The sequence below is a fragment of the Leptodactylus fuscus genome, chromosome 7, assembly GCF_031893055.1.
Source record: "Leptodactylus fuscus isolate aLepFus1 chromosome 7, aLepFus1.hap2, whole genome shotgun sequence".
Classification (NCBI taxonomy): domain Eukaryota; kingdom Metazoa; phylum Chordata; class Amphibia; order Anura; family Leptodactylidae; genus Leptodactylus; species Leptodactylus fuscus.
In genome coordinates, this window is record NC_134271.1 from 132,729,851 (window position 1) to 132,743,831 (window position 13,981).

Consider the following 13,981-nt stretch of genomic DNA (forward strand, 5'->3'; position numbering starts at 1 on the left):
TTCTTCTGCTGTCAGGAGACGGAAACCCGGCAGTTAGTGTCCGCCCATGAGCACCCGTGAGCGTCTTCTGGTCTCCACGGTGAAACCATTTTTTTTTTAACCGGACACAAAGTCTTGCATGTCAGACTTTGTGTCCGGTAAAAAAAAAATGGTTTTGCCGCGGAGACCAGAAGACACTCATAGGCGCTCACGGGCGGGCACTTTGAAAAATAACTACCGGTTTCTGTCCCTTGTTCAGTTTCTCAGGCAGAAGATGAAAACTTGAAAGCAGAGAGCAGGTGTGAACCCTGTTTTTTTTCCCCAAAATGTTTATAGTACAACTATAGATATTATCTCCATTAGCTCTTTTGAAGACTCTGAAAAGTTTGAGAAATGATTGCATATACATGTATCTGCTGCAAGTTATTTTAAAAACTTTATATGGAGAATTAAGTGATAAAATTATTAATATATTTTAGGAAATACCTTGAAAGGGACATTATGAAGTTTGGAACTGCTAAATGTCCATCTGATGTATCAGAATAATAAGCTTTACAACTTGCGGATAAGCAAAGAGTGGAAAACCTTGGAACAGTGGTGAAAGATCATTGGAGGATCTCAGATGAGCTTGAAGACCTTCTGTGCTTCTAAATATAGTCTTAACTGCACAAATTGTGGCCCATATACAAAATATACAACTTTATGGATAAATCAAAATGCCAAATGCCAACAAAACTACAATGATGGAATTTGTCCTCTTGGGATTTTCCAATTTTCATAAATATCAGAACTTCCTCTTCTGTGCGGTTCTTCTGGCATATATCATTTGTGTTCTTGGAAACATCATGATTTTTGTGTTAATAAGAATTGAGTCTTCTCTTCACACCCCAATGTACTTTTTCATCAGTACCTTTACTGTTCTAGAAATAATGTTTGTCTCTATAACTGTCCCAAAACTATTGGTTATCCTCATTCAGACTGAGGCGACCATCTCATTTTTTGGTTGCGCTCTGCAGTTGTATACATTTCATGCTTTGGGAGAAACAGAGTGCTTCCTTCTTTCTGTGATGGTCTTTGATCGATACCTAGCTATTACCAATCCGTTACGTTATTCCGCTATAATGACCAGTCAGTTCTGTTATAAGTTGGCCGTCTTGCCATGGTTATTTGGTTTGACCATATCCTCAATTCCTACAGCTGTGACTTTCCTCTTGGACTTCTGTGGACCAAACAAGATTGACCACTTCTTCTGTGACCTGTCAGCATTGCAAAATTTAGCCTGTTCCGACCCATTTGTTAGTATTATGATAACAATTATGACAGCTTTTATTTCAGTAGTTTCACCGTTTTTTGCCATAGTGTGGTTTTATATCCATATCATATATACTGTGTTGAAGATTAAAAGCACAGAAGGTAAAAAGAAAGCCTTTTCTACTTGCTCGTCCCATCTCATTGTAGCTTCTCTGTTCTATGGTTCAGCCATTATTGTGTATACCAGACCTAATGGCAGCCACTACGACAAGTTTCTTGCCCTTACGTACACTGTGGTGACTCCGCTTCTAAACCCATTTATTTATACATTTAGAAATAGAGAGGTTAAAAATGTTTTTAGAAAAGTAACTAAGACGTCTCAATCTTAACAAGCTGAGATGGAAATTTTGAAAAAAAAATTGCAATTTTCAAAATGTGAAATGTTCTGCTTTTCAGACAATCATACTACCCAGATACATTAATAAATATTATCCACCATATCTTTGCTTTATACTGGCATCATCTTTTAATCGTCCTTTAATTTATTTTGGATGTTAGAAGGTTTACAAGTGTAAGGTCCATTGACACAGATTTTTTTTGGTGAAGATTTTGGAAAGGAAAAAAAATCTGCTTAAGGAATTAGGAAATGTGCCAATTCCACGTGAATTTTTCACCTCTTATTGACTGCGTTGGTTTTTGCAGGTGGAATCCACCTGAAGGAAGCTTTTTTTTTCCGCTAACAGAACCCATAAAAATCTATGGGGAGGTGTTTTTTCCACGTTGATTCTGACCCGGATTCAGAGCCAAAATCCTCACCATAAAACTCAGTGTAAATGGACCCTTTCAGCGATTTTACAGATTTACAAGAAAATTCCCCAAACTAATTTCTTAAAGACCACTTCAACTCTGAAGAGTATTATAAAAACCCTATATATTAGAAACCCCCACAAATCACCCCATTTTCAAAACTGCACCCCTCAAATAATTCTAAATAATATGTGGAATGTTTGTTAAGCCTTTAAGTATTTCACGGGAATTAAAACAATATGGAGATGAAATTTAGACATTTAATTTTTTTTTCAAAAATACATTCATTTAGCCCTAAAATTAACACATAAAAAGGGGTTAAAGGAGAGAATGCATCTCTCAGATTGTTATGCAATTTCTCCCGAGCACAGAAATACCTTACATGTTGATGTAAGCTGATGTTTGAGCAAATGACCATGCAAAGAAGGCTAGGACACTGGGCATCTGAAGAGCAGATTTTTCTGGAATAGTTTTCGGTGCCATATCTCATTTGCAGGGACCCTAAAGTATCAATAAAATGAAAACCCTCCAAAAGTGACTCCATTTTGGAAACTACACTTCTGACAGAATTTATCAAATTATATAATGAACATTTTGACCCTATGGCTGTTTCACAGATTTTATGAGCATTGGGAAGTTCAAATGAAAAATTATTAAAACGTCACTTTTTCCTCGAAAGTTTTCATTTTCCCAAGGGGTTAAAGGAAGAAGAGCACTCCACAGTTTGTTACACCATTTTTTCATAACCATGGAATTACCTCATATATGGTCACTAGCTGGTACCCGCAACTTCGTCTATGGGTTGGCGGTGGGGCTGAACCTCTTATATTTCTTGTCCCCCTATCTGTGCCCCCAGTCTAGTTCATCTGGCCCCAGTATTTTGTCCCCCCATCTCTGCCCCCAGTTTCTTCTCACCCCATCTGTGCCACCAGCTTCATGTCCCCCCTTCTCTGCCCCCAGTCCACTTCATCTACCCCCAGTTTCTTGTCCCCCCATCTGTGCCCCCAGTTTCTTCCCCCATCTCTGCCCCCAGTCTCATGTCCCCCATCTCTGCCCCCAGTTTCCCCCATCTCTGCCCTCCTGTCTCATGTTCCCCCATCTCTGCCCCCAGTTTCTTCCCCCATCTCTGCCCCCAGTCTCATGTCCCTTCCATCTCTGCCCCCAGTGTCTTCCCCCATCTCTGCCCCCAGTCTCATGTCCCCCCATCTCTGCCCCCAGTGTCTTCCCCCATCTCTGCCCCCAGTCTCATGTCCCCCATCTCTGCCCCCAGTGTCTTCCCCAGATCTCTGCCCCCCAGTCTCATGTCCCCCCATCTCTGCCCCCAGTGTCTTCCCCCCATCTCTGCCCCCCAGTCTCATATCCCCCCATCTCTGCCCCCAGTGTCTCCCCATCTCTGCCCTCCAGTCTCATGTCCCCCCATCTCTGCCCCCAGTGTCCCCCCATCTCTGCCCCCCAGTCTCATGTCCCCCCATCTCTGCCCCCAGTTTCTTCCCCCCATCTCTGCCCCCAGTCTCATGTCCCCCCATCTGTGCCTCCAGCTTCATAGCCCCCCCCTCCTACATCGGCCCCCATATAGTAGCACTCACCTTTGACTATGTCCTCCACTGCAGACGGTGCAGACAGTTCTGTGTCATTTATGTAGCAGAGCAGGCCTGGCGTCATAGCAAGCAGCAAGCCAGAGCTTTCCGTGCTTCATATAGGACACAGGCAGCCGGCTGTATGCAGTGAGGAGACACAGGAGAGGAGGAGATAGGCCGAGGTGAGTGCTACTACACGGGGGCCGATGTAGGGGGGAACTGAAGCTGGGGACCTGGGGACACCCCCTTCCCCCGGGACACCCCCTCCCCCCCACTGCACTCACCTGTATGTGTGGACTGTCGAGTGCAGCAGCCTCCTCCGCGATGTGTCTAGGCAGCCTGGCATAGCTGCAGCTCCGGGACCCTGTGGGCAGCCGCCATCTTCCTCACTGTGTCCCTGGTGAATCGGCACGCCCACATGCAGCCCTGAACCTATGGTGCTGCAGCCCTGGCTCTATAGCCTGCCCACAGCCTGCCATGCACCAATAGGAGGAGCGTGGACACAGCAGCACTGGCAGAATGCCAGCTTCTATAGCCGAGGCAGAGGGGTCTTTGGAGGGTGACGGTGGCGATTTGGGGTGAGTGACCCACATTTAAAGTAGCCTATTCGTATTTTGTGGGAATTATGTAGGTGTGTGTGAAATTTCACCCAAATCCGTTCAGCCGTTTGGCTGTGATTGAGGAACAAACATCCGAACAGCCAAACATCCAAACACACAAACCCACAAACTCACAAACATTCACCTTTATAATAGGATAAACTGCTGTATGGGTACTTGGTGGGGCTCAGAAAAGGAAGAGTGTTGTTTGGATTATGGAGAGCAGATTTTGTTGGAATAGTTTTCAGGTGCCATGTCTCATTTGCAGAGACCCTAAAGTACCAGTACAATGGAAACCCCTTAAAGGGGCTCTATCATTGGGAAAAAGTCATTTTTAACTAATCACATCCTTGCATAGCCTTTAGAAAGGCTATTCCACACCTATCTTTAGTATGTAGATTGCCTCAGTGGTTTCTGAATAAGTCAGTTTATATTCATATTCTAATTAGACTGGTGCACGATGCATCATGCACCCCCTTTGCTATTGTTTCTTATGGGAAGCTGCTGCTGCTGATGACTCAGCTTCCTGTTTGCACACACACATAGGAGATAATAGGAGAGACAAGTGCTGCTGGGAACTTCCTGTGCTGGCTGGAAGCTGATTAGCATATGTATAAAAACGGACTTATTCAGAAACCACTGAGGCAATCTACATACTAAAGGTAAGCGTGGAATAGCCTTTCTAAAGGCAATGCAAGGATGTGATTAGTTAAAAATGACTTTTCCCAGTGATAGAGCCCCTTTAAAAGTAACCCCATTTTAGAAATTACATCACTCAAGGAATTTCTCAAGGGGCATTATCATTTTTAATCCAATAGTGCTTACAAAAAATGAATGTACAAAGTAAAAATTGAAATTTATAAATAAATATGCCATTTCAGTGCCCAATATGTTGTGCTTACTTTGTGTTATCAAAGCTATGGACTCATAAATGCATAATCCTGTTTACAAAGAAAAAAACAATGCCGCTTGGGCAACACTATCACAACAAATATAATAAAAATACAAGTTTTTATTAGAATTAACACATATTTGGACATATTGCATACAAAAAAGTGTGAATAAGGGGACAAACACATCCATAATGTATACACATGTGGGAGACCCTGATGGACAGATAAAGGGACAAAGTATTCCAACACATTAAAGAATAGTATAAAACCAACTCCACTGCATAAATAGTAATTATGTACATAAAATCAATGAAAAAGTGAGTTGGGATATACCAAAAAGTAACATAGTGTTGTACTGCCCTTATAAGCATGCTGCAAACAAAGTGAACATCAGGGTATCTTACCATTTGTTATACGTGCCTCGACGCATGTTTCGCCATATTGGCTACGTCAGGGCTATAAAAGTAACATAAGTAACATAGAAAGCCCAGCAGGGCTTTCTGGATGCCATGTTGTTTTTTCAGAGCCCCGGAGGTGCCAGTAAATTGGAATTCCCCTAGAATTGACCTAATTTAGTAAGCATGATTTTCGGGTCTCAAAAATATGACATGGTGTCCAAAAACCAACAATCTAAATTAGCAGTCCAAAAACATATATGGCTCATTCACATGCGTTCCCAAGCAGCAGTTTATGCTCACATGTATGACACTGCTGTACATAGGATGAAGTACTTAACAATGCCGTATGTGGGTATAAACTGCTGTTGGGGCACAGCCGGGAAGGAGTGCAACTTTGGTTTTCAGACATTATGCCGAGTCTGGTCATGTCAAGTAGAATCTGCAAACATGTGACCTCATTTTGGAAACTACACCCCTCAAGGGATTTATCAAGTGGTCTAGTGAGCATTATTAACCCATGAGCATTGTATTAATTCAATTTCCAAAAATGAATGAGCAAAATTAATGGAAAGTGAAAATTGCAATTTTTCCAGAGATAAACCAATTTAGTGTCAGAAATGTTTCACCCAGCAGAGAGACACACTCCAAAAACTGTTAAGCGGGTATCCTGGACACAACAGCTTTTGGAGCGTTTGCCTCTGATATAAGCTGGGCATAGCATATTACATATTCATGGGAAAATTGCCATTTTCATCTTTCACCATCAGCTGCGTATTCATTTCTGAAAATTAAATTAATGCAACACTTATGGGTTAAAAATGCTCACTATACCCCACTGATCGCTGATTCAGTACTATAGACTGCAATATGTGAGTATACATGTGTATTGAAGTCTATAGACGAGATCAGCCTATGCAGCCTATACTGGCACATCAATTTACACATCAAGGTACTTCTTCTAATGACGTACTGGTTAGTTATTTTGCATTAAGGGATTAATGCCTGCTGATCAATAGATTACTATACACAGTGATCTGCCTACAGAGAAATGCTGGTATGACAGATAATTGTACTCAGAACATGCTCTTCTCTCCCATGTGACTGTTGTAGACCTGTTTCCATGGTCACATCCCAAATGCAAGAAAGAAGCTGTCTTCTTTCCAATCCCAGTTTCATATGCAGCAGAGTTTCACTATTATTTGTGACACTGTCACATTATGAGAAGGAGGCCATTATTTTAGGAGTCACTTTATGAGGACAGGGCTGACATAGCAACAAATCAATGTCTTTAATGGCTGACCGCCATCCACTATGATCTGCCATTACAAATAACTATGTACAGTTATAGTACAGTGTAACTGCATGGGGCAATGCCAGTAGAAACATAAATATATGCATACAGTATGCAATGGTTGTATAGGTGTTAGAAACTGGGCACATTAGAATGGGTTACTATTAAGCAAATGTCTCTGCTTAATGTTGGTGAAAGTAAAACTAAATAAAAAAGAGGTCAAAAGATAAAATTGCTGAAATAATTGTGTAAATTAAAATGGTTTACTCATCCAAGGATTTTTACAGATTTTTTTTTATTTATTTATTTTTTTCACTCAACTCTCAATATGGTCTTACTGTATTCCACAAGACTTTTCATGTAAACACGTTTCAATGCCATGCATGTGTCCTTCTCAGGCCAACTAAACATAAATAATCCAACACAGATATACTGTAGGTCATTGTAATGGGCAAACATCAAACCAGTTTGGTCCAAAAAAAAAAAAAAATTATATATATATATATATATATATATATATATATATATATATATATATATATATATATATATAAACACATTGTTTTTCCCCTGTCTGGATCACCATTACTTATACGAGCAGCACTCTACCCTGTAGCCATACCATTTTTCCTCCCACTATTTTTGCTATCGACTACCACTGTCTTTGGAGATATGTGGTCATGGGGCTGAGCTGCATCTCATACCAATACCAAGAAGGACACACCTTCTGATCCTTGATCTTCTACGATTACCATAGACCAGCTGAGGTGATGGTTCACCTTTTACCCCGTATTATTTAGTATGGTATTGAATAGATGATGGTTCATTTTTAGGGTTGAGACGATCTTGACTTTTCAGGATCGATTTTGAAATCCGATTTCCGATCATTTTTCATTCGAACCTGATCTCGTTCCAATTCCGATCCCAATGCAAGTCAATGGGATTTTTTTTTACTAATCAGAGATTGGATTTTAAAAACAATCCTATTCACTATACAGCATGGAGTCTAACAAGTGAACATTTTAATTGTTAGAATCCACGCTGTGTAGTGATTTTTTTTAATCACTAAGTAGCCAGAGGATTTTTTTTTTAATCCTCTGGCTACTTAGTCCCCCCTGGTGTCCACTTACCTGAAGAGATGGCTGGTCCAGTGCCCGGTGTTCTCGTTCTTCTTTGCCTCGCTGCCCTCGACTCCCAGGTTAGGAGAGTGTGGGCGGGTGAGGAGAGTGTGGGCAGGTACTAGGAGGGGAGAGTACAGACTTAAGCAAGTGATCTCCATTTTGGTTAAGGACACATATGTATTAGATGAGTTCACATTAGACAGTTTTTCACTTTACATAGTGTGTACGATGTAATCACACAACCAGATGGTGTTGTGCTCACTTGGTTAAATTATGCAGTGCAAACACAATGTCACTGTAGGTTTCATGTAAACCCTCGGTCCAATGTTGTACATCTCATTGTCCAGATCAGTAGCAGAATACATCACAAAGTCTTTCATTTCTTGTGTAGCAGTGGAGGTGGCTCGTTTGCCTCAGAAAAGTGAGATCACAGATGTCTGTGTGAAGCAAATTACACAAGTCTGAAACAATGGCCTGAAAAATGGTGAAGAAGCCTTGACTCCAACATCATCATAAGAAGTGTCAGTTCTAGAAAGGTGTACAGTAGAAGATTGGAAATGAGTGGCTTAGAGCAATGAGATAAAAGTCAATAGTGTGGAGTCTGACAGATGCAAATGGATCTAGAAGAAACATAGGAAAAGGGGGCTAAATGATCGAGAAACTGAAGGAAATGTCAAGTTGTTTCACAGCTACAGGCATTGGTACTTGACCAGGATTGATGGTGGTCTCAATGCTGAGCTATGGGTGAGTAGCCAACAAGACACATTATTTCAGGCACTCAAATACTATCGGTATGAAAAGTACGGCATAGTGTTCCATCAGAACACCGTCTGACTCCAGTCCCTACCAGAGGTACCTGAAACAGGCAGTAACTGGTAATGATAGCCTGCTACTACATCAAGCTTTTTATGAAAAATGGTTTTAAAAATGATGTGGGATTGTCCTATTTTTCATAACAAGCCAGATTACACAAAGCTGCAAAAGACTAGCATTACCAGGGTGGGGAAGCCTGACTTTTGGACTATCTCAGACCAATAGAACTAGTCTGATGCCACATCAGTTCCTAACAATTATGAGATTGTAGGGCACTATACCTGACTCTTCCTGTAACCCCTGGTGGTGGTGGATACCTGGGTTATACAGTTCAGCTAGTACAGGAAGATTTTTTGGGGGGTGTACCAAAACAGTTGCTGTTCGCGCTCAATCAGAAAGGACAAGTGACTTCATATAAGGGGAGTATTTATTAGAATAATGACGCGTTTCGGGGTATCGGAACTATACAATTATTCCACCCCTTCTTCAGATCTTAATTTCTTAGCTGAGCAGCATGCAATCATCATTGCATGCTGCTCAGCTAAGAAATTAAGACGAAAACATCATCTAAGACTCCTACAAAGATCTATAAGAAGCGCGGTTCGTCTTGAATATTTTTTCAATTTAGTACCACAGTTCAGCTAGTGTTAGTCTTTTCAGCAGCTAACACTAAGCCTGACCTTACCAATCTGTGGGGCTCCATGTGCCGCCAGAGTACAGTGACTACTTCTGCTAAATGTAGCAAGTTAAAGATAAGGGAAAACAATGTGAATAATGAGTCTCTGCATACAATTGATGTATTTTTCAATAAAGTGTAAAAACTTATGACATTCTTATAATTTTTCTTCAATAACCATAGAAACTAGAGATGAGTGAGTAGTATTCGAACGAGTAGGTATTTGATCGAATACTACGGTATTCGAAATAGTCGTACTCAATCGAGTACTATCACTATTCAAATGGAAAAATTTGAATGCTATACAGTCGGCCAATCAACACTGGTTCTTCTCCTACCTTTAGAAGTCTTCTCCGCGCCGCGTCGCCGCGTCGTCATCCGGCAATGAATTCACTCTGCTAGGCATACAAGAAAATGGCCACTTTGACTGTAAATGGCCATTTTTGGTAGATATAGTTCAATAACTGCCCATGTGGTGCTGTGCTGATGCATTATGGGATAGGAAACAGAAGGAGAAGTATAAAGGCTAAGATGGAGTTTGATCCAGAGCTAAGGGGAAGCTAGGTTGCAAGCATATGAGGACAGTACACATGAAAGAGCTCAAAGAGAAACAATCAGGTGATGAATGTAAGGATAGGAAAAAGGGGATTTGCTAGAGTGTTTAGTAAGGGTAAGGCCCCACGTTGCGGAAACACAGCTTTTTTTTGTTGCAGATGCTGTTGCCTTTTATTAAGCCAATTCCAAGAGTGGATTGAGCAGAAGGTAGAAGTATAAGAACTTCCTATATATTTCATATTCATTTTGAAGACATTGTTGGCTTTGGCGCAAAAAGAAAAAACACAGCAAAAACTGCAACAAAAAAAGAAAGAATATGTATTTCCACAACATGGAGTCTTAGCTTTAAAATGTTTTCTTATAGTCCCACTAGGAGTAATTGTAGTCAATCAAAACTTAAACATTTTTGCAAATATAATTAATTACAAATTTTGCAGTGTTTTAGTGTTCTCTAACCATATCAGTGGTGCAATCTGTTGTCCTGATCATTTGCCGATGGATATGATCATGAACGCAGGAACTTTCTATCCTGTGAAAATCAATCAGTGTTTCCTCGTTGTGGCAAGGTTTTCCTTCTTACATTGTTACATAGTTACATAGTTGATGAGGTTGGATAAAAACATCAGTCCATCAAGTCCAACCTATAACCCTACAATCCCTACAGTGTTGATCCAGAGGAAGGCAAAAAAAAAACCCATGAGTCTCATGCCAATTGCCCTGTTTCAGGGGAAAAAATTCCTTCCTGACTCCAAATCTGGCTGTGCATGTAGTGTCCTTGCCTGATAAACCGACCACAATAAGGACATCATGACTGGGTTTCTGCTAAGTCTCAGTCCTTAGAAAGTTCCTACATTCATGGTCACATCAATTGTCAACCGATCAAGACAAAAGATTGTAATTAGAGATGAGCGAACAGTAAAATGTTCGAGGTTCGATATTCGTTTCGAGTAGCCCCTCAATATTCGACTACTCGAATCAAATATTGAACCCTATTATAGTCTATGCGGGGGGGGGGGGAATGCTCGTTTCAGGGGTAGGCAACATTCGATCAAATTACACTTACCAAGTTCACAAGTGAGGGTCGGGCTGGATCCTCCGAGAAGTCTTCTCCGTGCAGCTTCCCCGCGGCGTCTTCCGGCTCTTCATTCACTCTGCCAGGCATCGGGCCTGGGCAGAGCCGACTGCACTTGCCCGCACTACAAGCAGACATGCGCAGTTGGCTCTGCCCAGCCCCAATGCCTGGCAGAGTGAATGAAGAGCCGGAAGACGCCGCGGGGAAGCTGCACGGAGAAGATTTCTAAAGGTAGGAGAAGAACCAGCGTTGATTGGCCGACTGTATAGCATTCGGCCAATCAATGCTGGTTCTGCATCGAACTTTTACATTCGAACAGCGAGTGGTACTCAATCAAGTATGAGTATTTCGAATACCGTAGTATTCGATCGAATACCTACTCGATCGAGTACTACTCGCTCATCTCTAATTGTAATTGTAAAGCTGGGCAAAAGCTCTGCAAAATTTTTCATTAATTATAATTGCAAAAATGTTTAAGTTTTAATTTTCACCAAATCTAAATATTACAATGCCTGTTAAAGCTTATTTTCATGTATATGTTTATGTAATGTTGTGTTGAGTGGAGGAGCACGTGGACCCTCTGGCCCCATATTAGTATATAAATCGTATTTAATAACATCTCCAACCGGTGAAATCACAAAGGAATATATTCCCATTAGCTTTAGTTATCGAGAATCCCTTTCCAATTACACTTATTATAAAAAGCGTGGATCTTTGCTAAAGTCAATATTATTTTTTATTCACTCGTGATCTACAAGACAATAATGCTCTGGCAACAAACTATCAAAATAAATCTAATTGTTTTCTTTCTTAAATTGTATTTTTGGAACAAGTAATGTGCAGATACTGACCACAGTTTGCAATACTAAGAGTGAAATCTGTAACAAAATCCCGTCCAACTGTGCAGATAAGTGAAGTAAATAGGGATATTTCTGGATTTTCTGGAAGTAATCCTACTGCAGAACATGATATTGTTATACTGTATCCAGGCTTTCCTTGTCTTAGGAATGGCTACTTATAGGACATACTGCACATAGGTCACTGTTATCTTTCCTTGAATTTCGCTCATTTTTATTTAGTTTTTTTGTTACTGTCACACTTCAAGCATCATACCTTTATATTTTTCCATTGACACAGAAGTTGAATTTTCAATTGAAGAATTCTAGAAAACATATTGACTAAGTCTTTCTGGGGACAACCATACAGCTCTATTTGATTGGTTCTAGACTCAAATTTATATAAGGTCATTTTTAACAGTGAATTTCCATGTACCGGTACAATAATATTAATGCTGATGTGAATAAATCTCATGGCAGATGGAGCAGTCAATAGAAAACTGTTCTCTCTTTCTATAATTTGCCTTATTTGTAGGTTTGTGTTATGTAGGTAACTTGTCGAATATTGCTCTACTGGATACAGAGACTTCCACAAACATGGAGACAGGGATCCCATGACCTCAGAGACAAAATAGTCTCACTCATAATGCTTTGCAAGCAGTCTACTGACAGAGAACAGATCATAATGGAAGGACGAAGGCTCAAAGGTAGTGTAAAAAGTCTAGAAAGACAAGGTGGTCATTTTGTGGGGATAGATTAGAGAGATGAGATTAGAGAGATGAGATTAGAGAGATAAGGTCTCAGACAGTCAGAATGAGAAAAGAAATAATAAGCAGAGAAATAATAATCTTAGTAAGTGTCTAAGTATCTGTCTTATCACAAGCAAACATTCCTACAGCAGTCAGCAGTGTATTGTCGACAAGGTGGTATGTGTATGAGATGTGTGAAGCAGCTGCATCAAACAGTCCCAAATCCCAAGTTTCTACTTCTAATGGAAACTATATTATGTAGGAACTGCTTGAATCAATCACAAATACACAATCTGTACTGTGTGTGTCCAAGAAGTCCAAGAACATGCAATTTATGATGTCTCAACATGCTAGCTACCAACAAAACTATAATAATTGAATTTGTCCTCTTGGGATTTTCCAATTTTCATGAATATCAGAGCTTCCTCTTCTGTGCTGTTCTTCTGGCATATATCACTTGTGTTCTTGGAAACATCATGATCTTTGTGTTAATCAGAATTGAGTCTTCTCTTCACACCCCAATGTACTTTTTCATCAGTACCTTTGCAGTTTTGGAAATAATGTTTGTCTCTGTAACAGTCCCAAATCTGTTGGCCATCCTCATTCAGACTGAGAAGACCATCTCATTTTTTGGTTGTTTTGTGCAGTTGTATGCTCTCAGCGCTCTGGGAGAAACAGAGTGCTTCCTTCTATCTTTGATGGTCTTTGATCGATTCCTAGCTATTACCAATCCATTACGTTATTCCGCTATAATGACCAGTCAGTTCTGTTATAAGTTGGCCATCCTGCCATGGTTATTTGGTTTTACCATATGTTCATTTCCTATATTTGTGACTTTCCTTTTGGACCTCTGTGGACCAAACAAGATTGACCACTTCTTCTGTGACCTGTCACCATTGCAAAGTTTAGCATGCACTGACCCTTTTGTTAGTAATATGACAACAATTGTGACAGCTTTTATTTCAATAGTTTCCCCATTTTTTGCCATATTGGGGTTCTATATTTGTATCATATATACTGTGTTGAAGATTAAAAGTAAGGAGGGTAAAACAAAAGCCTTTTCTACTTGTTCCTCCCATCTCATTGTAGCGTCTCTGTTCTATGGCTCAGCTATTATTGTGTATTGTAGACCTAATGGTAGCCACTATGACAAGTTTCTAGCCCTCATGTACACTGTGGTGACTCCGCTTCTAAACCCATTTATCTATACACTTAGAAATAGAGAAGTAAAGAACGCTGTTAGAAAAGTAACTAGACAAGTGATCATGAAGTCTCAATTTCAACAACCTACAAACATATTTGAGGGAACAGGGCCTTCCCATGGCTGGATGTTAAAAGCAAATTCTCACCTTTTGGAATGCTAA

At 40.4% G+C, this 13,981-nt stretch overlaps 2 protein-coding genes across 2 annotated transcripts; both read left to right on the forward strand.

The window, feature by feature from the left end:
• Window positions 1-695: 695 nt before the first annotated feature.
• LOC142214514 (olfactory receptor 6E1-like) lies at window positions 696-1,619 on the forward strand. The gene has a single exon (XM_075283461.1). The coding sequence runs from the start codon at window positions 696-698 to the stop codon at window positions 1,617-1,619; it is 924 nt and encodes a 307-aa protein (XP_075139562.1).
• An 11,345-nt stretch (window positions 1,620-12,964) lies between these two features.
• On the forward strand, window positions 12,965-13,981 carry LOC142214515 (olfactory receptor 6N1-like). The gene has a single exon (XM_075283463.1). It carries the CDS (start codon window positions 12,965-12,967, stop codon window positions 13,979-13,981), a length of 1,017 nt encoding a protein of 338 aa, XP_075139564.1.